This window comes from Scyliorhinus canicula, chromosome 11 (genome assembly GCF_902713615.1).
Source record: "Scyliorhinus canicula chromosome 11, sScyCan1.1, whole genome shotgun sequence".
NCBI lineage: Eukaryota > Metazoa > Chordata > Chondrichthyes > Carcharhiniformes > Scyliorhinidae > Scyliorhinus > Scyliorhinus canicula.
Genome location: NC_052156.1, coordinates 60776413 through 60797730, shown reverse-complemented (window position 1 = coordinate 60797730; position 21318 = coordinate 60776413). Strand labels below are relative to the sequence as shown.

Below are 21318 nucleotides of genomic sequence, written 5' to 3'. Positions count from 1 at the left end.
ACTTTATAAAAGAACTATAATGAAATAGGCAGGAAATACAACTGGTTAACGATTAACTAATTCCTAACTCCCCTCTTTAACTTTCCCCATCACCCTCTACACACACACATACACAAGGCAGACAAATTCAGAGGGGTGGAAAGGGGTAAAAAGAAAAACAGAAGGAAAAACAATCTTTGCTTCAGATTATGTTTTAGAGCTCACCTTCCTTAACAGCAAACTTGCAAGTTAAAGTCTCTGTCCACAACCTGTAATGGTCTTCTATGTACATTCATTCTTCCAGGTTATCTGCAACTTCAGAAGTGCAGCAGTTATGGCCTCTCGGGAGAGAGAGTAATGAGTTGTGGTCTTTGTACTCTGCAATGGTTTGCTGTACATAGATTCATTCAGGTACACTGTGGATTCAGCACTGTAACCAATCACAGTTTGTCGATGTACCATTTGTCAATGTTCTCTGTTGATTATTCTTTTTGTCTACTATGTATATACTGTGTACGTTCCCTCGGCCACAGAAAAATACCTTTCACTGTACTTCGGTACATGTGACAATAAATCAAAACAAATCAAATTGGAACACAGAGGAAAGGGAGTTAGATCTTGACTCTAAGCTGCCACGTGTCAAAACTGAAACTCCTGGGACTCTGAAAAGCATTCCACATGGATAGGATCCAATCACCACCCGTTACCTGGCAGAGTGCAGCATTTTGGGCCCATTCATTGGCCACCAGCCAATCAATCAAACCAAGTCCCACCCCATCTCTCTCTCTCTTTAGTGCTGACAAGTCTGAAGCCTCTTGATTCATTAACAGAATAAAACTTCCATCAGTTTCCATGGTGGAATTTTAACCCGTGTTCCCAGAGCATTCGGCGGGCTCTCCTCAAACTAGCAGGAGCTAGTTTTCTCTCCGGTAACTTCTGAATTCTGCTGCTTGACTTAAAGATACATTTCCATTAATCATCCATGGATCAAAAATCATAACGGAAAAATAAAAGAAAGGGGAAATGAGGGAATAAACAGGAAGGATCCTTACAATTTACATTTGTGCTGTTTTGAAGTTTATTTTCGGATGGCAATATTTTTCAGTTGTCATATCAAGCAACAAGCACACATTTATCAAAAATTGTGTGTGAATATAATAATAGATGTCACTACTAGAAAAATGTATCTTAATCCACTGACACCCACACACTCACAACAGTTTACGTTGATGTCTCGCACTTGCATTGCTAAAAATCTGCCCTTCCAGTGCATCTGAAAGTGTTTCTGCTCATTACAGTGTGTTAGCTAAAGTGCGAAAATATGGACTAATTTATTCTACGTAGCGTGTGGCTTTCCAAATTTCATAAAGTGGCACATTGTGGGTTCATCACTTATCGGTTCCATTTGTAAATAATTTGTCAGACAAAGTCTGGTGACTATTTAAATACAAGAATATAAAATTCAATAAAATGAAGAGAAGCTGTTTGGTTTGAGTGGAAAATTGAAGAGTATTAGGGGGGGCTTCGACCCAGTCGTAATGGCACTGGACTGGTAATCTAGAGAGCCAGGCTAATGCTCTGAGGACAGGGTTAAAATTCCACATGGAAACTGATGGAATTTTAATTCTATCAATTAATCTGGAATTGATGACCACAAAACCATTGTCAATCATCCTAAAGCCTTGGTTTACTTAATGCCCTTAAGGGCCAATCTGCATCTGACTTCAGACCCGTACCAATGTGGTTGACCCTTAAATGCTCTTTGAAATGGACTAGCATGCCGCACAGTTGAATCAAAAACCACTACAAAGTCGAAAACCAGATGCACTACCCAGCATTGACCTTGGAAATGACAATGGCAGACCTAGTCCTGTCAACTCTGCAAAGTCCTACCTACTAACATGTGGAGGCTTGTGCCAAATTTGGGACAGTTGACTAACAAAGGAGTCAAGTAACAGCCTAACATAATTATTTTCATCAAAGCACACCTTACAGAAAATGTGCCAGATACGACCATCACCATCCCTGCTTATGTCCTATCCACCATCAGGACAGACCCACCATTGGTGGTGGCACAACGGTGTACAGTCGGGAGGAAATCACCCTGGAGGTCCTCAACACTGACCCTGGACCCTATGAAACCTCATGGCATCAAGTCAAACATGGGCAAGGAACCCTCCTGCAGAAAATCAATTACCGCCAGCTCCATCACCACCAACCCACCCTCCTTCCCCAAGCATTGCCCCCCAACACCCCCTCCAACCTCAGCTGTGATTCAGTACTCCTCCATGTTGAGCACCAATTAATAATAATAATATGGAAAAGACACTGAGGGTAACAAAGGCATATGCCCATCCTCAGTGATGGGGAGCCCAGCATATCGGTGTACAAGGCAACCATTTTCAGCCATATGTGTCGGGTGGGGGAGTTCAATGTCCATCACCAACACTGGCTTGGTAGTTCCCTGAGTTCTAACTGGCTGAGCTCACTGAGTCCTAAAGGATAACTGTTGGGCTGGGACTGTGGCCAACAAAAGGGAAAAACGTACTTTACCTCGTTTTCACGAACCTACCAATTGCAGATCCATCATCGCTGTCGTGATGGGATGCTTTTTCCCAGGGTAGAGAAGTCAATTACTAGGGGGCATAGGTTTAAAGTGCGAGGGGCAAGGTTTAGAGGAGATGTATGAGGCAAGATTTTCACACAGAGGGTAGTGGGTGCCGGAACCCACTGTCGGCGGAGGTGGTGGAAGCAGGGACGAAAGTGATGTTAAAGGGGCGTCTTGACAAATACGTGAATAGGATGGGAATAGAGGGATACGGTCCACGGAAGTGTTGAAGATTTTAATTTAGATGGGCAGTATGGTTGGCGCAGGCTTGGAGGGCCGAAGGTCCTGTTCCTGTGCTGTACTTTTCTTTGTTCTTTGTTATCTGTCCATTACAGAATTGGGAAGATTGACTACCACACAGTCCTTGTGGAGACAACGTTCAGCCTTCACATTAAAGATACCCTCCATTGTGTAGTTTGACACTAGGACCATGCTAGATGCGATAGACTTCAAAAAGATCTAGCAATTGAAAACCGGGCATCCATGAGGCCCTGTGGGCCAGCAGCAGCAGCAAAATTGCATTTAAGCACAATCAGTAACCTTATGGCCTGGCATATTCCACACGCTACCATTACCATCAAGCCATGGGATAAACCCTGGCTCAGTGAAGAGTGCAGGAGGAATGTTAGGAGCTGATTAGGGCATACCTAAAAATGTGGTGTCAACCTGGGAAAGCTACAATATAGGACTACATGCATGAACAACAGAAGCAGCATGCAATAGACCTAAGTGATCCCACAAACAATGGATCAGATCTAAGCTCTGCAGTTCTGCCACATCCAATCATGAATGTTGGTGGGCAATTAAACATCCTCACTCCCTACAGTCTGTCCACCATCTGCAAGGCACAAGTCATGAGTGTAATGGAATAGTCTCCACTTGCCTGGATGAGTGCAGCTCCAACAATACTTATGAAGCTCAAAACCATCTTGGATAAAGCAGCCCACTTGATTGGCACACCATCTACCACCTTAAACATTCACACCCCCCACCACCAATACACAGTAGCATCAGTGTGTACCATCTACAAGACGCACAGCAGGAACTCACCAATGGATAAAACATTCCAAACCCTTAATCACAACCATCTAGAAGGACAAGGGCAGCAGATACATGGGAACCACACCACCTGCAAGGTCCCCTCCAAACGACACATGATCCTGACTTCAAAATATATCGCTTCTTTCACAATCGCTGGGTGAAAATCCTACCTTTCCAACAGCGGTGCGGATGTACTTACAACACATTGACTGCAGCGGTTCAAGAAGGTGTCTCATCACCATCTTCTGAAGGGAACATTAGGAATGGACAATAAATGTTGGCCCAGCCAGCGACACCCACATCTCTTGAATTAATTTAAAGTTGGGAAATTGCAAAAATCTTTCCTGCTGACTACCACCTGTCGAAGCTGTCTGAAATGTTAAGGGGATTGTTCAAGGTCCAGGGCAGCCCACCCACCCTCGCCCCAATTGACACTCTTAAATGGCCAGTTAAGGGCCTGCCTGGCTGCAATTCTGAGGCAAGCGCAAGGAGGCCAGGGCCAAGCGGAGTCCTGGCGGATTAATCTGCTTGGGCCTCGAGGGGGAAAAGTGTGATGGTACCTTCCTCACAGGCAACCTTTCCTGACTGAGCCGCCTCCCAGAGGTCTGCACTCCCCATCCCCGCCAGCTGGACCCCCTTGGGTTTTATGCCTCAGACATAAGCAGAGATGACACCAGTTTCTGCGTCTGAACAGAAATTGTTTTTAATGCATTAAAATGTCTGCTCTCATGTTAATTGCTTGTTTTCAGTTTAGTTTCTGTTTCTCCAGTCACCTCCAGGTTTGACGAACAGCACACGGAACAGAGAAGAGTCAACGACCCGCAATATCAAACACGGAATAATTGAATACTACTCACCCTATCCCCCAGCCTTTCCAATTAGCTCCCCTGCCTAGGGGTCTCCTCTCCAGGCCCCACTGTACAACCCCTGCAGCTACCTGCCCTGGGCTCTCCAAGTACTTCAAACTCATGGGACTGTATGTATTCCTCACAGTAGATATTGTATCAGGTGGCACTGCTGGGAGTATAGAGCTGCCAGCCAATCAGACTGACCAACAACTCTCTAAGACAGGATTTCCCCCAAGTGATGCGCCACCATCTGATAAATGCTGTCCAGGGTGTCGACTCTCAGTGGTTCAGATCATGGTTTTTCCTTTCTGTTAACAGGTATACAGGCCTATCCAAGTACTATCCTTCAGTATGCAGGCATTAGGTGGCATGTGGCCATTCTTCACATGTGGAGCTATCGGATGTGTTACATATTGAGCCCATTCTGTCCCCATACAACAGTTATTTCCAGCAGGGATCCTGGAAAATGTCCGATTCTGTGATCCCAGGCTTTAACCTCATTAGATGGAGCTCTTTGTTTGTAACGTGTTACCAATGCACGGCCTATTCTGTCCTGAGACTATCTCAGTCCATTGTAACATTCAGAAAGCGATTTAAGTATTCGACAATTACTCAACACTGCAGAAAGCTGCATGTGAAAAGGGATTGTAGGATGTCTGATTCAAGATTCCAAAGCTCTAATTTTTTATTTTCTTCTAACATCCCTTTTCCATGTCAAAAGACAAGGCTGAAGCATTCACACCCATCTTCAGCCAGAAATACTGAGTGGCTGATTCACCCAGCTCCTCCTGAGGTCCCCAGCATCACAGAAACCAGTTTCCAGTCAACCACATAAATACAGTGGCTACAAGAACAGATCAGAGATTGGGTATTCTGTGACGAGTAATGTACTTCCTGCCTCCTCAAAACCTTTCTCACCATCTACAAGACACAAGACAGAATAGGGTGGCATATAATCCACATGCCTGGAGGAATGCAGCTGCAACAACACTAGATAAGTTCAATACCATCCAGGATCTCCTCTACCATCTAGAAGAACAAGGACAGCAAGCAGAATGGAACACCACCACCTGTGAGTTCCCCTCCAAGGCACACACAATCCTGACTGGGACATATTTCCTTTATTGTCGCTTTGTGAAAATCCTGGTACTTTCTTTCTGACAGCACAATGGATGTACCTGCATTGCACAGACTACAATGGTTCAAGAAGACAGTTCATCACCACCATCTCAAGAACCATTAGGGAAGGGCACTAAATACTGGCCTTGCCAGTGACATCCAAATCTTGTGAATGAATACATTTTTAAAATTACATGGAAATATTGCGATAGAGTCCTATCCCACAAAGAATATGACTTGCCTCAATAGTGTAAAGCAAACACCCTGATCCAGTAAAACTAAGCAAATTTAACCAAAGCTGTTCTTTCATGTTTTATGCATTCGAACAATAGAAGTAGCAAATTTTAAAATCTCACTCAATTCACCTAGCTTTAACTGTGGCATACAATGCACACAAACTGGAGGCAATTTCTGAGGTCTTCAGGTTGGCTTATTCTACATTGAATGGTATGTACTCAGCTGATCTCAGGTGAGCTGGTGGTAGCAGTGTAATGATCAGCCTCCAAAGCACTGCAGGGGGAGGAAGAGGAAGGAAAGAGGTGAAGGAAAACCAGAGAGTTCCTGGTCCTGGTTGCTACCATTCCCTTCCTGCTGAAATATAATCGGTGGATGTTGAGCCTCTTGTAATACCCTAGAAATGATGTTCGGGTAGAGTAGGGGGCAGCAGTGTAGCATGGTGGTTAGCATAAATGCTTCACAGCTCCAGGGTCCCAGGTTCGATTCCCGGCTGGGTCACTGTCTGTGTGGAGTCTGCACGTCCTCCCTCTGTGTGCGTGGGTTTCCTCCGGGTGCTCCGGTTTCCTCCCACAGTCCAAAGATGTGCGGGTTAGGTGGATTGGCCATGCTAAATTGCCCGTAGTGTACTAATAAAAGTAAGGTTAAGGGGGGGGGGTTGTTCGGTTACGGGTATAGGGTGGATACGTGGGTTTGAGTAGGGTGATCATGGCTCGGCACAACATTGAGGGCCGAAGGGCCTGTTCTGTGCTGTACTGTTCTATGTTCTATGTACTGTGAAGGTACCTGCAGCCTATATCCAATACTGGTCACTGGCTTCAGCATCTGAAAGGGTAGCTAAACTGGTGAGAAAAAAACTGGAAGGAAATATGTTAACATATTTGTATATAAAAGAGGATGCCTTCAGTGATATAACATTCTTTGGAAATTGCCAACGTATAATTGATAGCTTTAACAAATGTTAACAGAAATGTGTAATGTAGTAGGCTAGCACAGGATTCTTCTACCTCAGGTTAACAGTTTCCATTGGCACTGTTTAGAAGAAGATCAGGACTGTTCACCCAAGTGCCCGCGCCAACATTCACTCTTCAACCAACATCACTAATAGTTATCATCATATTGCTGTTTCTGAGACCTTGCTCGATAATATTTGGCTCCCACTATTTCCGACATTACAACAGCTTTTCAATTGATGAAAAACTTTGGAAACATCTCAGAGACTAGAATGGTGCTATATAAATGCAAGTGTTTTTGTGTTTTCTTTGTTGGACAACAGAGGGAAGGACAAAAATACAATCTAACACATAACGGTTGCTTTCTTTTGGCTTGGAGTAAATCATGTTAGTGAGGCAGGATGGAAGGAGCTATGCTTTGATCTGTTCAATGCCTGACTAGAGAGTGATTGAAGTTCGGGAAGTGTATTGTTCCATAGCACTGACATCCTCCTCATGGAAGGAATTCATCCAAATATACATTTAAATATGATGCAAATTGAAAATCAGGTTATAAATGTATAATACCTGGAGCTGGACAAACGTTCCCTTGCAGCCAGTCTGACAGACATCCAGCAGCATTTTCATAAATGAAACCTGCATAATTCTTCATCAGTAAATGATGTTACCTTTTCAATAACAAGGTTTCAGTAAAATATTTCATATATAGCATTCCTTTGCTTCCATATAATTTTGCAATGAATCTCAGAATATACTGTTTATTATATATATAAATGCCTTAATAAAAACATTTAAAAAAAAATAATCTACTGTCTACTTAAAAGAGAGGTTGTGTAATTTTCAACAGTTTAGCACACAAAAGATGTCAGAATAGAAAATAGACTGTTTTCTTTCTCTTTTCCTCCTTTCGACTTTTCTTCTTTCCCGAACACTGTGAATCATGCTGAGTTTGGGTCGAAGAGTGTCAGCTACACTTTAGCCAGATATTAACTTGGAGGCCAGGAAGGAGCGAGGGTTATGTTTTGTGTTGGAAATCCCAGGCAAAGGTTAAAGGCAGGGCATGATTCAAGGATGTGAGGAGTTGACAATTTTGTGGCTGGGATGGCCTTTGGCACCAGGTCACAATTGGGAGCAGAGAAGAAGACAGTGGGGTAATGAGGTTGGAGACATGGGGTGGGAGGGTGTCCAGAGACATTGTGCTGAAAGCTGGTGACATGGGCAATGGAAGATATTCAACAGCCAGGATCAACATGAAGACCTTGGAGAGAAACAGGCACTGGAGAGCCAGTGACATCAGGTAGTCAGAAGTATGGAGACATCAGGGGGCCAAAGACACTGGTGACAGGGGATGTGTTAACTATACCAGGACGGGAGATATTGGGGAACATCAGAGAGCTAGTGACACTGGAAAGATGGAGAATTCCAAGAGTCAGCGATATTGGCGGGTCAAAGACATTGGGAGTATTGTGCGTGCCAGTAGAGTCGGAGACAATGCAGGGGGGGGGGGGGGTGCAAGAGACATTGTGAAGGGAATCAGAGACATCACTGGTACCTCAGAGGGATGGATGGAGTGGAGACTGGGGAGATCATCGGAGTAGTTGTTGTGGTTGGGGAGTGGGGACAGTAGTAAGATCAGAGGTATCCTGGGGTGGAAGAGAGAGTTTGGAGGGGTCAGGTTTGTAGGAAATATTCACTGTGGGTGATGTTTAATTGTGCTGATGTGGGCAACAGAAAAGCTGGATCCAGCAGGTAGGTGGAAAGGCATTTACTGATGACAGAAAATGGCAATTAAATCTGAAGCCGTCCTCATGGTATATTTGAACAACCAACCCATTTCCTGGGAGTAGAGTATATCTGTTGCTCATCTGTTGTCCCACCTCATTAATAACAGGAGCATGCAAATTGGAGAAGGGTTATAATCAAATTTGAGATTTTTAATATTTTACATCTGATCTGAACCAAACCCATCAAACCCTGGAATTAGTTTCAGCTAAATAAATTCATATTTGGAATGTTGCATCTTAAACCCAACTTTTATTAACTGGATAACAATTACGACCTATTTTGAACTGAGTGATTGACACAAAATTGATATATTTTAAGTAAAAAGGTATGTTCCCTTATACAAAACTAGTTTGCTGTTGGGCATTAACTGAATGACCAGTTGAAATAGGATTCACCAGCTCTAAGTAAAAAGATAATCAGAGTTTGTTACAAAATAAAGCAATTTGGGAAGGTGAAGCTGGCAACTAGTGTTTATAAGGTGAGAATTCTTGGAGGGAGGATAAACTGAGGAAATAAAGAGTCCCATACATCTGGTACTGTATCTGGAAAAATAATGATTTAAAACAGGATAACATGGAGTGAGCCTAGACTTCTGTCAGGGAGAATAAAAGGCTAGTGAGAGTCAACATTCATAAGATCAGTCTTTATATGCAAATCATGGAAAGGTTATGGTATGCACCTACTTGACCCAGAAAGACAAAGAAAGCGAAATGATTTGCCCTGTACCTTTGGTACCTGATTACTTGGTTTATACTGGCACATTTAAACATCAGTATTAATTATAATATTCATATTTAATTGTTTTAGAACAAAATAAAAACGCATTTGAGAAAAAGAACTCAAACTTTGGTCTGTTTCAGGTTCAAGAGCACAATCATTTCAAATATTACTGTTCCATAATTTAATTTCTAAGCCAACGGCAATCATTTGAGATTTAGAAAATCAGCATTGAATAAAATGCTTCAGTCTCTGGAGTTCGCTGCAGATAATCCAGTAAACACAGAGCAGCTAACATGGTGTTGCTTTCAAAAAGATTGTCCTATATAAAATAGCCCAATTACAATTATCTTAGGCAATTCACGTTGCCTATAATAAATTACTGTGAAAGTGACAAGACTGGATCTCTGAAGACCTAATTTGATTCAAGCTCAGGGATGATGGTCACAAATCAGCAAAGGCTGTTACATGACACAGGATAAATGAGTTGTGGCAAATTCAGTCTACTCCCAGCAGATCCGAGTGCACCACACAAACATGTTCCTCATTTAGCACGTCAGCACTGAGGATGTAGGCTGGTGTTCTCCCAATGTACAGTGCGTGTTTAAAGAAGTGATTCAGGAATTAATGCCTGTAGTTGACCTACTTGCACTTTACCTGAACTGCACAGCTAAAGCAAAAGGAGAAACATTAAATGTGTTAATTACCAGTTCTGTCTCCTACTCCATTATACAAAAACAACTAAAAATCTGAAAATTCTTACATTTGTTTACAAGAAGCAGGCATTATGCTGGAATATTCTTTGCATACATATGCACACTCACATATGCTGTACTGACACAATACCAATAAAATGACTTCCATCAGGTGATTCTTAAATAGGCCATGTAAAAGATGATTAAAGAGATGTGTCATTATTAAGCGCCACTTTTAACCTAAGTATGTACAGTCGGATGAAGATAAAATTCTACACAAAAGAGCAGGAAAAACTTCAGGAATTGATGAGAGAGAAGATTAATGATATTACATTGATACATTACATTAGGTCTGATGTACCATGTTTACTGATGTTTCTAGCATGAGAAGACAATGGGCGAGATTCTCCCAAACCGGGAGAAATCGTGAGGCTGGCGTCAAAAACAGGCGGGTTTGACGCCAGCCTCCGCCCCCCCCCCCCCCCCCCCCCCCCCCGACCGGGAACCGATTCTGGTCCCCGGTCGGGGCTAGCATGCCGCGGCCGTGAACTCCGGCATCGCGGGCTTAACGAATTTCGTTAAGCCCGCTTGCCAGAGTTTGCGACGGCTGACGCGTCACATGACGTCAGCCGCGCATGCGCGGATTGGAAGACTCCAACCCGCGCATGCGCGGATGACGTCATCGTACATTTGCACGAACCCGCGCATGCGCGGGCCGGGATGCCCCTCAGCCGCCCCGCGAATGGATACAGCGGGGCGGCGGAAGGACAAAGAGTGCGCGGGGTAAGTACCCGCTGCCCGCGATCGGTGCCCACCGATCGCGGGCCCATGGCACCCTTGGCACGGCCGTGGTACTGCCGCACCAATCGGTGCCATGGTTCCCAAGATCCCAACTTTACGGCCATTTTTACGAACGGTTAGACCAGGTGTGTTTGACGTTCCTAAAAACGGTCGTAAAGGGCTTGGACTTTGGCCCATCGGCCAGCTGAGAACCGCTGCTCGCCGTAAAAAAACGGTGGGCAGCGATTCGTGTCGGGAGGCGGGCGTGGGGGGGGGAGAATAGCGGGAGGGCGTCAGACTAGCGTGGCCGTAAAAATTTACGACCCCTGCTATTCTCCGCACCGTCGTGAGTGCGGAGAATCGCCCCCAATATTTGCATGGTCACTGGAGGAACAGTAAAAAGACTTAAATTTATATGCTGCCTTTCATGACCTCAGGATGTAACAAAGCGCATTACAGCCAACAAAGTATTTCTGAAGTGTAGTCACTGTTGTAAGAAAGACAACAGCTAATTTACAAGACTCAGAAACATGACACAAACAGCAATACAATAATGACCAGTGAATCTGTTTTAGTGATGCTGCTTGAGGGATCTTTATTAACTAGGACACTTTATTGGGTGACATGGTAGCAAAGTGGTTAGCACTGTTCCTTCACAGTGCCAGGGTCCCACGTTCGGTTCCCAGCTTGGGTCATTGTCTTTGCGGAGTCTGCATATTCTCCCTGTGTCTGCGTGGGTTTCCTCCGGGTGCTCCGGTTTCCTCCCACAAGCCCCAAAAGATGTGTTTGTTAGGTGAATTGGATAATTTGAATTCTCCCTCAGTGTACCCAAACAGGTGCTGTAGTGTGGCGACTAGGGGATTTGCACAGTAACTTCATTGCAATGTTAATGTAAGCCTGCTTGTGACACTAATAAAGATCATTATTATTTAAAGAATCCCCATGTTCTGCTTCAAAATAATGCCATGTAATCTCTTACGTCCACTGAGAGGGGGGGGGGGGGGGTTCCTGAGACGAGATCCCTTAAAACCAGATAACTAGGATAATACTAGAACAGCTTTATATAAGCTAGTTTATTGCGGATTGAAACTAATCATAGATAGTATATCCAATAATCATTATTAACCATTAAACATGTAATCTTAGAACATAGCAGTAACAAGCATTTAAACTTGTTAATAATAGTGGCCGCAATGTATCCTGGGATTTAAGCTAGCTAACTAGACCACATTCCTAAGACAGACAGAATCAGACAGAAATAATGTGGTTAGCGATAACACAGACAGATCAATAAGCAGTTCTTAGCAGTAGCACCAGCATCCTGCACTCAGACCATGGTACGGGCAGATCCAACTGAGATAGGAGAAATGGGAGTAGGAGAGAGCAAGAGATAGCGGGGGTCTTGAAAAACAACAGATGGCCAGGGAACAGGATGGAGCTAAATCACGAGCAGATCACACAGTCACCATGCTGCCTAAAGTAAAATTCATTGCTCAAGGTAAAATCTACAGCTACATCCACCGGAAGGGCATTGGTTTCACATCTCACCCAAAGGACAAAGTAAAGACTCAACAAAATTATGTGCAGAGCATAAAGACTTCTGGATGATTAAAAAAAAAATTTAGAGTGCCCAATTATTTTTTTCTAATTAAGGGGCAATTTAGCTTGGCCAATCCTCCTACTCAGCACATCTCTGGGTTATGGGGTGAGACCCACGCAGAGACTGGGAGAATATGCAAACTCTACACAGACAGTGACCCAGGGCTGGGATCGAACCTGGGTCCTCAGCGCCACGAGGCAGCATTGCTAATCATTGCACCACCTTGCACCCCACTGGATGATTTTATAAGTGGAATCACAATAAATCTAACCAGAAAGCTGAGTCTTTTGTAAGAAACTGCTTGCACTTAACACTGTGGTGAAGCCATACTTGCTTAAACATTTTCACTGCACATTATAAAGACAGACTACTTAGGTTCTGTGACATGTCTAACTAAAAAATGATTGTGGTGGCTTCATTTCTTGTTTTATCCTATCTGAATGATCAAATTAAACATCTGTACTTTTACAAAGAATTAACACCAAAACATACAAATTGGTGAACCTCAGTTTACTTTTATAAATTGTGAAAAGTAAAAAGTTTGTGCCATACATCCTATTAGACCAATGTAGGAAATAAATAGTATAATTTTTCAGGATCACAATTACCCATTGAGGCTCCCGCACTCCAACTACCACCTTGACCATTCTATTGAACTTAGGCAATAATACAGCCGCAAAGATGGTCTTATCATTTCTTCTGGAGTTATTTAAAACATCCAGTTAGAAAGTTGGATTTTGGTGAAACACAAATTGCATATTACGTATTGCAATATAGATTCTGTGGGTTAGGCACGGAATTATTCAATTTCTAACAACCTAATCTTGTGCCTTAAAATTAAAATTTAGATGAGTACCTTGAACTAGCATTGCCAGTAAGCCTACATAAAATAGAGTTTTCAACAATTTTGCTGAAAATCAGTAAAACAGAAAGACTTCTGGTACTTCAAGCCAAAACACATTTCACAACCAGAAGCTGTGGACCTAAGTTGTTAAGGCCAAAGCTTAATGGTAGCATATGTTGGCATTGACCCAGAAAAATGTCACTTTCATCTGACTTTTGTTTTTTTTTGTGATGGAAAGTTGAGAATTTATGGAGCCACCAACCAGCTAACACATGGTTAAAATTAGTTCCAAACAGACATCTGTTTAAGGTAGTTGACAACTAAAAGTTAATCCTTACAATGGGGTGTAATATCTAGGTAAACAAAATATGGAGGGTTAGAAAATGTTACTTTTATGAAAATGAAAGGTATAAAAGATGGTGTTTATAAACCCAAATGAGAGAAGGAAATCAAAAGGAGTTGTTTCAGATGGTTTTGTTCTCAGTTACTTTTCATTTATCTAAGTTGTCATAGAATAGAGATGGAGGTGCACCACTTTAATGTCCCAAGTGGCCAACAGGAGCATCCCAGGTGACATATTCAGCTCTGCTAAGCCGCATGGAATGATGAGGTTGTATGGCACCCAAGAATCATTGTTAAAGTTGCAAGCTTATCAACAATAAGTTGAATTAACCAGGCTTTCAATATATCAAAGCTATTAAATTTTCAGCTACAATGTCTAACCTTGCTGGCTTAATGTTAATTTCAAACATTGTGTTTAATACCAGCTTGCCATTAGTGAAACCTAGTTGATGCTGAATTACTTTGATACATCGAATTGTCTTTACAAACTTCATTTAATTCCATCCATGCGGTTGGTACATTGTTTACTCTGTTGCCAATTGTTATAAGTTTTAAAGAAAAAATAATAGTTTGTGATTTTGTTATCTGATGTCTTTAATAATCTGACAAGAAGGAGTCAACTTAGCTCATTTGGTGCTGCACTGGAGAGGGTTGATTTATTGTATAATGGTTGATGTGATTTTACCTTGTTGGTGCAAAATGGTTTAATCAAGTGAAGTTTCGCTAATTGATAATCCCCCAAATGTAATCAGTGAATCTCCTTATGGTTCTTTGATGAGAAGTTAAGATGAAGGAGTTAACAATTTATCTGATGCTGCTTCCTTGGATAATATACCTTGTAAAGATTCTGGCTATTGTATTTTTCTTACTAAATTTATTTTTTTCTATTTCCATACCAGCAGGCTTGTGCCCTTTCTGAGTGAGATAACCAACTAATGCTAAATAATGCTGACAGTTTTATATTCATGAATGCACCACCCCCACAGTCAGGAACACAATCATTTCACATAGAATCACCGCAGTCACCAAAGATGGAAGACTTAGAGTCTGGGTTGCATTTATTTTGGTGCAAGAATAACACTTTAACCTGCAGCACCACCCAGTCTTTGGGAGGAAAAGTAAAACTCACTTTCAGTCTGAATTTGTAAATTCTTGAATTATTTGTCACTATTGGGCTGAAATGATTTGTACATTTAGCATTAGGTTTTACTGATACCCTCTGCAAAGAAAGACACACATAAATGCTCTTGCAAATGAACATCAGAAAATGTTAAATTCATTATTGAACAGAATGTATCATGACACCAGAGATTCTGTTCTATAATTACCAATGATGTCTGTCACTTTTATTTTTGCCTTTGTTTGCACTACTGATACTCTAAAATTTTCAGTTACCCGAGGCTGTTTAATTTTCAGGTCACTAAGCCCAACCTTCTTGAAATCTTTTTTGCGCATTCTCAGTTTAGTGATCAAACAATATTGAGAAAAGTGAAAGCTGTTCGGTGTGGCCATGGGAAATATAAAAATGTCCTACATGGTGCTAATAGTCCTAATTAAAAGGATTTTGTCAATTTATATTTAAAATGGTATAAATAGGTTGCGCAGTGGATAAATGTGGAATACAATTTCAATCCCATTTGGAAAGAACACACTTATAACTCACTCATGGGACAAAAAAATCCACAATCATTAATTCTCTCGTTCTCTCAATTCTCTCATTTCTTTAGTTTCAGATTGAGTCTATGATGTTTTTGATGTCTTTAATTGAATCAATGTTGGTCAATTCATGCTGTAGTACAACGGAATTTGCTAATCACCATGCATATTTCATCATACGCAAATTATAGAATTCCAGAAATGCTAAACTATTAATTATTCCTGAGGATAGGTTTTATTGTATCAATTTTTTTACGACACTAAGACCAATTTACATCATAGGTATTAGATTCAAGCACCTCATTTTGTCACCTTTAATCTTAATTTGGTATTCAAACACATCGAACAGCTTTTCACTTTAACCCTTTAATCATGTGGTTTGTAATATTTCTACCAACCTGATTTTTCTCATTTAATTACCTACTTACAATGTCTTTCTCAGCCTTCTTTTTATTTATTTTTGTTACACCATTTATTTATTTGACTTTTATTGAACATCACAATGTTACAACCCACTTTATAGTCATACCCTAGCTAGCAAATTGGATGGGTAATAAAAGGCCTCCAGTATATTTACAATTTATTTTCATAACCTTTATTTTTTCAACTTTGTGACAGGGTTCCAACATGCCAAATAAAGAATTATAGTTTTCATTTTTAAAATGTTCTCTTTCACTTTCACATTAACAAAAGCAAATGATGAATTGTTCTAACTTATGGGAAGGAGTTGTATCATTCCAGAATAAGTTACACCGCAGTTTAGTAAGTTGCATAGCCTAATTAAATACAGTACACTTATTTCATTGTGTTGTACTATGTGTTAGAGCCTTAGCAATATATTGATCCAAGTCAAATGCCCAGTAAAACATTTGCATTACAATCTCAGCAAAAGGCTAAACAAAGTAACGGCATTCTGGTAACATTTACCTGATCTATGTAGACATTTTTGGCTGTCATTTCTTGCATAATAGTTTGAAACTGGTGAGCCATTTATTAGAGTTAAGTTGCATTTCAACAACTTTGCCAGTTTCTATGCCTTTTGAAAAATGTATAGGAACAAGAATTATCCATTCTACGCCCAGCTAATTCTGTCATTCAATTATTCAACTAAACCATAGCTGATCATAAGAAAGTTATAATCTTAAAGCTGAAATTAAAAATTGTCATCTCCTATAGGTGAGATAGTTCCTTGGATATGGCTCCTTTGTTTCTAGAATTGGCTTGTTTATTCATGGTTGTCATTCCTTATGGAGCAAGACTGAAAATTGGGCTCTCAATTTCTTATTTTCTGCTTAAATTACATCAGTTGTAACCTTTACTAAAATGCACTCCAAAGTACACTTAATTTGAGATCCATTCATTTAATTTCTCACTGTGGAGAGAAAAACTCTTCTGCTCAGTAAATTTATTTTCAAGTAAAAACAGTGGAAATGTACAAGAGGAATAAAAGCTACCATCTTGAATCCATCAAATCATGAGTACAGTATAACTTACTAAGTTGTTCATTTTGTATGACAATAACTACAGCTAACACTAAACCATTAGACTGTTATTTACATTCAGCTAGAGAAAGTAATGTAAAATTGACATTTGTTTTTCAAAGACAGTCTGTAAAATGTACATTAAGATATGAAATTGCAAAAAGTAACGTTTAAAGGTCAAAACATTTCTCCAATATATTATAACGCAGAGAAACAAGCTAAGAAAATATCAAAAGGGGAAGGTAGGGTCATATAAAGTTCTTAAATTGGAGAGAGAGGGGAAAAGGTGTCACTGAAATTATGATTTGTACAATTTTTACATTCCAGTTCGTTCTCATCTTCTGGATATTAGCAAATAATTCACTGGCCAGTGTAAAGAACAGCGCAGCTAGCAAACAAACAATAAACTAATTTATTGTAAAACAACACTGAGATTGGGGAAAGTGCTTATTCATGTTTGAATTCCCTGATTAATACGTTCTCGAGCACTCAGTAATTCTTCTATCGAATTGGGGCGAACGCAGAGATGACGTTAGAGATCCCAATATAAAGTAGCCTCGATGAATTCGTATTCCAGAGGGATTAATTTGTCCTCAAAACACTCCACTCAGCGTCTCCAATGCCTTCAATGTAAACAGAAACCAATGGATTGACTGCCCTGTGGCCAAGGTGAAACCGCTAAACGCCTGCAAGTACATCATTAAGATTATGCTGGATTTTGGTGTAGTGTGCGCTATGTGTGGGGTTGGACAAAGAAAAGGTGATGTACGTGTTCCTGCTCTTCAACTGTCTCTAAATAACGCAGTAAGCTTCCCTGGGCGTCTGTGTGCTTTGAAAACAAGGGAAGTGGGTTCTGAAGCAAATCCGCAGCTCTTTGTTGAAGATAAAGCACAGGATGGGGTTGACCCCCGCCTGGGCAAATGTCATCCACACGGCAGCGGTCAGGTAGACCTGTGGGATAGTGCTGGCTTTCACAAAGACTCGCAGGTAGCAGGCTACAATGTAAGGGGACCAGAGCAGCAGGAAGAGGACGGTGATGATGTAGAACATCCTCCCGATTCTCTTTTCCATCTTGAATTCATCCAAGACCAGGAGTCTCTTGTTCTGGTTGTGGGTGGTCTGCCTGATGCCCACCAGGGTTGGGGGGGTGGGCCCCCTGCCGAAGCCGGCGATCCAGTTGGCGGCCGCTTGGCCCGTGGCCCCGGGGCCGTGAAACGTCCAGTTTTGGCTGATGGCCGGGATGAGCTGGGCGGGCTTCATCTTGCGGTGGTCGTACACGAAGAAGATGAGCTTGACGTAGACCATGTGGGTGGCGGCGATGATGACCGCCAGCATCAGCATGAAGCCCAGGGTGTCGTTCGCCTTCACGTAGCGGTGCTCGAAGATGCACTGCTCCTCCTCCCGGATGAATTTGTAGGTGCCCACGTCGAAGACGGGCGGGAAGGCCATGGCCACGGACAGCGTCCACACCATGCAGATGACCGCCACGCAGGTCCACACGGTCATCCGCTTGGAGTAGAAGCGGTGGTGGGCGATGGCCATGTACCTGGTGATGCTGATGCAGAACATCATGAAGGCGGCGTGAAAGCAGAAGAGGACGGCTGCGAACGCGATGATCTTGCAGCTGAGCAGGCTGTAGGCCCAGGCCGAGCCGCTGCTGATGGAGATCATGACAAAGGGGAAGCAGAGCAGCGAGCGCGCAATGTCGGCCAGGCACAGGTCCAGGAGGAAGTAGTAAGGAGCCCGGTGCAGGCTCGGTTCTTTGAAGATGAGGAAGGAGAGCAGCAGGTTCCCGGTCAGGCTGATGCAGATGATCAATCCCAGAGAAGCCAGTTTGACGGCGGAGGCGGTGATGGCGTAATTCTGAAGAGAACTGTTGGTCTCTTCCAACTCACTGGCGTTCGCCATGTATGAAAAGCTGACAGCCTCGATCCTCCCTGTTCAGCCGCTCAATCTTTCCATTTCCATCGGAAAGGACAGAGCAGGCAAATCACAAAGTTCCTCCTCATCTTCACTGGGAGCCCCGTTGCCCAGGGGACCTCCTGAACCAAATGATTATTATTGTTGTTATTCCCTCCTTGCTATTGTTTGCCTTCATCCACCCTGCAGACCAATCATTTCTGAAATAGGAACGGGAGACATTTGTTTAACTGAAATCGATCTGCTCTCTTAAACCCCCAGCAGCAGCAGCAGCAGCTTGTGCAGTGTTTACCAAACCCAGTAACGGTGAAACCACAATACATACAAACACACACACACACAATATTCCAGAAGATAACACGGGTTAAAAATCAGAATAAATACTAATACCTCTTCTTTCCCAGCCATGGCAGGAAGCTGAACTTCCGGTGAGTGGTAATAGAATGACTTTAGGGTTAGAGTGAGTCTGCGCAGAAGAGAAGGTGGTGGCAGCTTTTTTTCCCCCCCAGCCTTAAAAAAAAGCCAATCCCTTTGTTTTCAGCCGGTAAAAACCCTGACCCCCGCCATCTGGCCAGCCCGGGCTCCGAGCTTTCTCTTTGCATGGAGGCAAATCCAATCCTTCCAGCCCAACTGCGCAGGTTCCCTGCTGCACTGTGCAAGAATATCATCCCCCCTCCCCTCCCATCCCCACCCCTCCCTCAATTCCCCCCCTGGCAAAGCAGGGTCGCTCTTCCGTGCTGCTGCCTCTCTCCACACGGTACCCCAGAGTGACTGGCTCTAACCAATGTTGATAAACACAAAGAGATGACAGTCTGTCGTCTCCTGTTTTTATTTTTCAGCTATTCGCAGCATAAACCGTGTCCAGATAGATAGATGATAACAAGAGTCCATTATACATCAGTGGGAATAGAAACCCCTTTTTGTGTGTGTGTATTTTGTTTGCTGACGATTGCATTGATAACCCGGAGCATTTGTTCTCGAGGATACATTATACGGCATTTCGCCCCCATCTGTGGGTTGCAGAGATGAAAGCCTGACCCTGGAAATGTCGGTTCCCGCTGCACATATTGCATAGTAACTCAATAAGTACATAGACATACAGAAAAACATACAACGCACGGTTGACAAGAATTAACACCTTAACTGCAGTCAGAATGTCGCTGCTATCCTGTTGGTTTTCGATTCGGGGGTGGGGTGGGGAAGAGGGGTGGGGTGGAATTAAGACTTTCGAAATACATCGCAATCTCTGCCCACCTTGCTGTTTAAATCCGATGCACGTTTTGCATTGTACTCTCAGAGTACAAAAGCTCGATGCAACAGATAATCCATTTTACACGAATGCGGCGAAATACCTGCGTGTTTTTTTTGGTTAAGGTTTTTTTTTCAGCAGGCACTATAATAGCAACATTCGAAATAAATAAAAGAAGTGATCGGGTAGCTCTGACAAAAACAATTGGAGCAAACCAGCCTATTCGATGCCAGCTTGGAAGCAGCTGTGACTCTCCCCTGCTTGAGGTTTCCTGTCCTGTAGTTAATACACATGCACCCCCTATGGACACGTTCGCGACAGCTCTGATCCTGTCACAAGGCAGGCTTCACTGTTAAAGCCCAAACAGAGAAGCTCCGAAAGATTTCTGAGCGACAAAGCTTGGTAACGAGTGGGATATTTCCCGATGGGAGGGAGGAAGAGGGGAGGAGGGAGAGATAGAGCGAGGGGGAGAGGAAGGGAGGTGAGAGAGAAAGGGAGGAGAAAGATGGGAGAGAGGAGGAGAAAGAGATGAGAGAAGGGGGAGAGATAGAGGGGGCGAGGGATGGGGGTGGGAGGGGGAGATATGGTGGGGGAGAGAGGGGAAAGAGAGAAGGGAAGAGAAAGAGAGGAGGGGATGAGAGAGAGGGGGAATTACATACTCAGTCCGGATGATTGATGAGTAAAGCACTAAATCCCACCGCATTCGCATTGTCAAGATCTTCAGAAACAATGGAGTGAGTATAATTTAACTTCTCACAGAACAACAGCTGGAATTTTATATCGTGCTTTTAACGTACTGAAATGTGATCAACACTTTGAGAGCAGCTACGTGAGACACTCGAGGAGATGGCCACATGCTTCGTCAGGGATAGGCGCTCTTACTAAGGAGGCAACAGGTAGAGGTAGACCGTAGACAGGCCTTCGAGACTTAGCAGCTGGAAGGCTGGAGAAGATTACATAGACAGGGAAGGGGGAGACCACAGAGGAATCACTGGTTCAGAGGTCCTGTTAACCAAAGCAGCCCCATGCCACCAAACTGGCCATGCCTGCGGGTCAGATTGGCAAGGTTGTACTGAGTGCACACATTCTGAGGTTCTATCTCATTGAATTGCGCTCAGCGCACGGGCTCCGATTTCATCGCCTTCACGGTACCGACAGAGTGCAGCAATCAATTCAAGCCTGACTCCGGCTTGTTCTTTTCTCCTACTGCAGTTACTTCAAATTCAATTAAAGTTTACCAAAATTCAGTCCATCACGATTTAAAAGGGCACACCCGTGTAACTACAAATGACTGCTCTATTCAAAACTTTTATGTCACTGCTAATAGATCAAAGGAAACAGCTGAAAATAAAAAGACCAAGAGTGTTAAATCTGAAATTCCCTGGCAATGCCACATTTCTAGTGCAGCCCATTTTTATTGCACGATTGCATTGATTCGGGGGAGATTTTAGATTTATGCTAATAGGT

General features: G+C 42.8%; 1 protein-coding gene across 3 annotated transcripts; it reads right to left on the bottom strand.

Moving 5' to 3' along the window:
- Nucleotides 1–14579: 14579 nt before the first annotated feature.
- gpr27 (G protein-coupled receptor 27) lies at nt 14580–20177 on the bottom strand. 3 transcript variants are annotated; one of them, XM_038810670.1, is made up of 2 exons: nt 19857–20177; nt 14580–18802 (listed from the first exon to the last, which is right to left on the bottom strand). In XM_038810670.1, the coding sequence occupies exon 2, from the start codon at nt 18588–18590 to the stop codon at nt 17475–17477; it is 1116 nt and encodes a 371-aa protein (XP_038666598.1). In that variant the 5' UTR covers nt 18591–18802; nt 19857–20177; the 3' UTR covers nt 14580–17474. The 3 variants fall into 3 exon arrangements, with proteins under 3 accessions (XP_038666598.1, XP_038666599.1, XP_038666597.1); XM_038810671.1 differs by having other exon boundaries at nt 19741–19861; XM_038810669.1 differs by lacking the exon at nt 19857–20177 and adding an exon at nt 18993–19257.
- Nucleotides 20178–21318: the final 1141 nt, after the last annotated feature.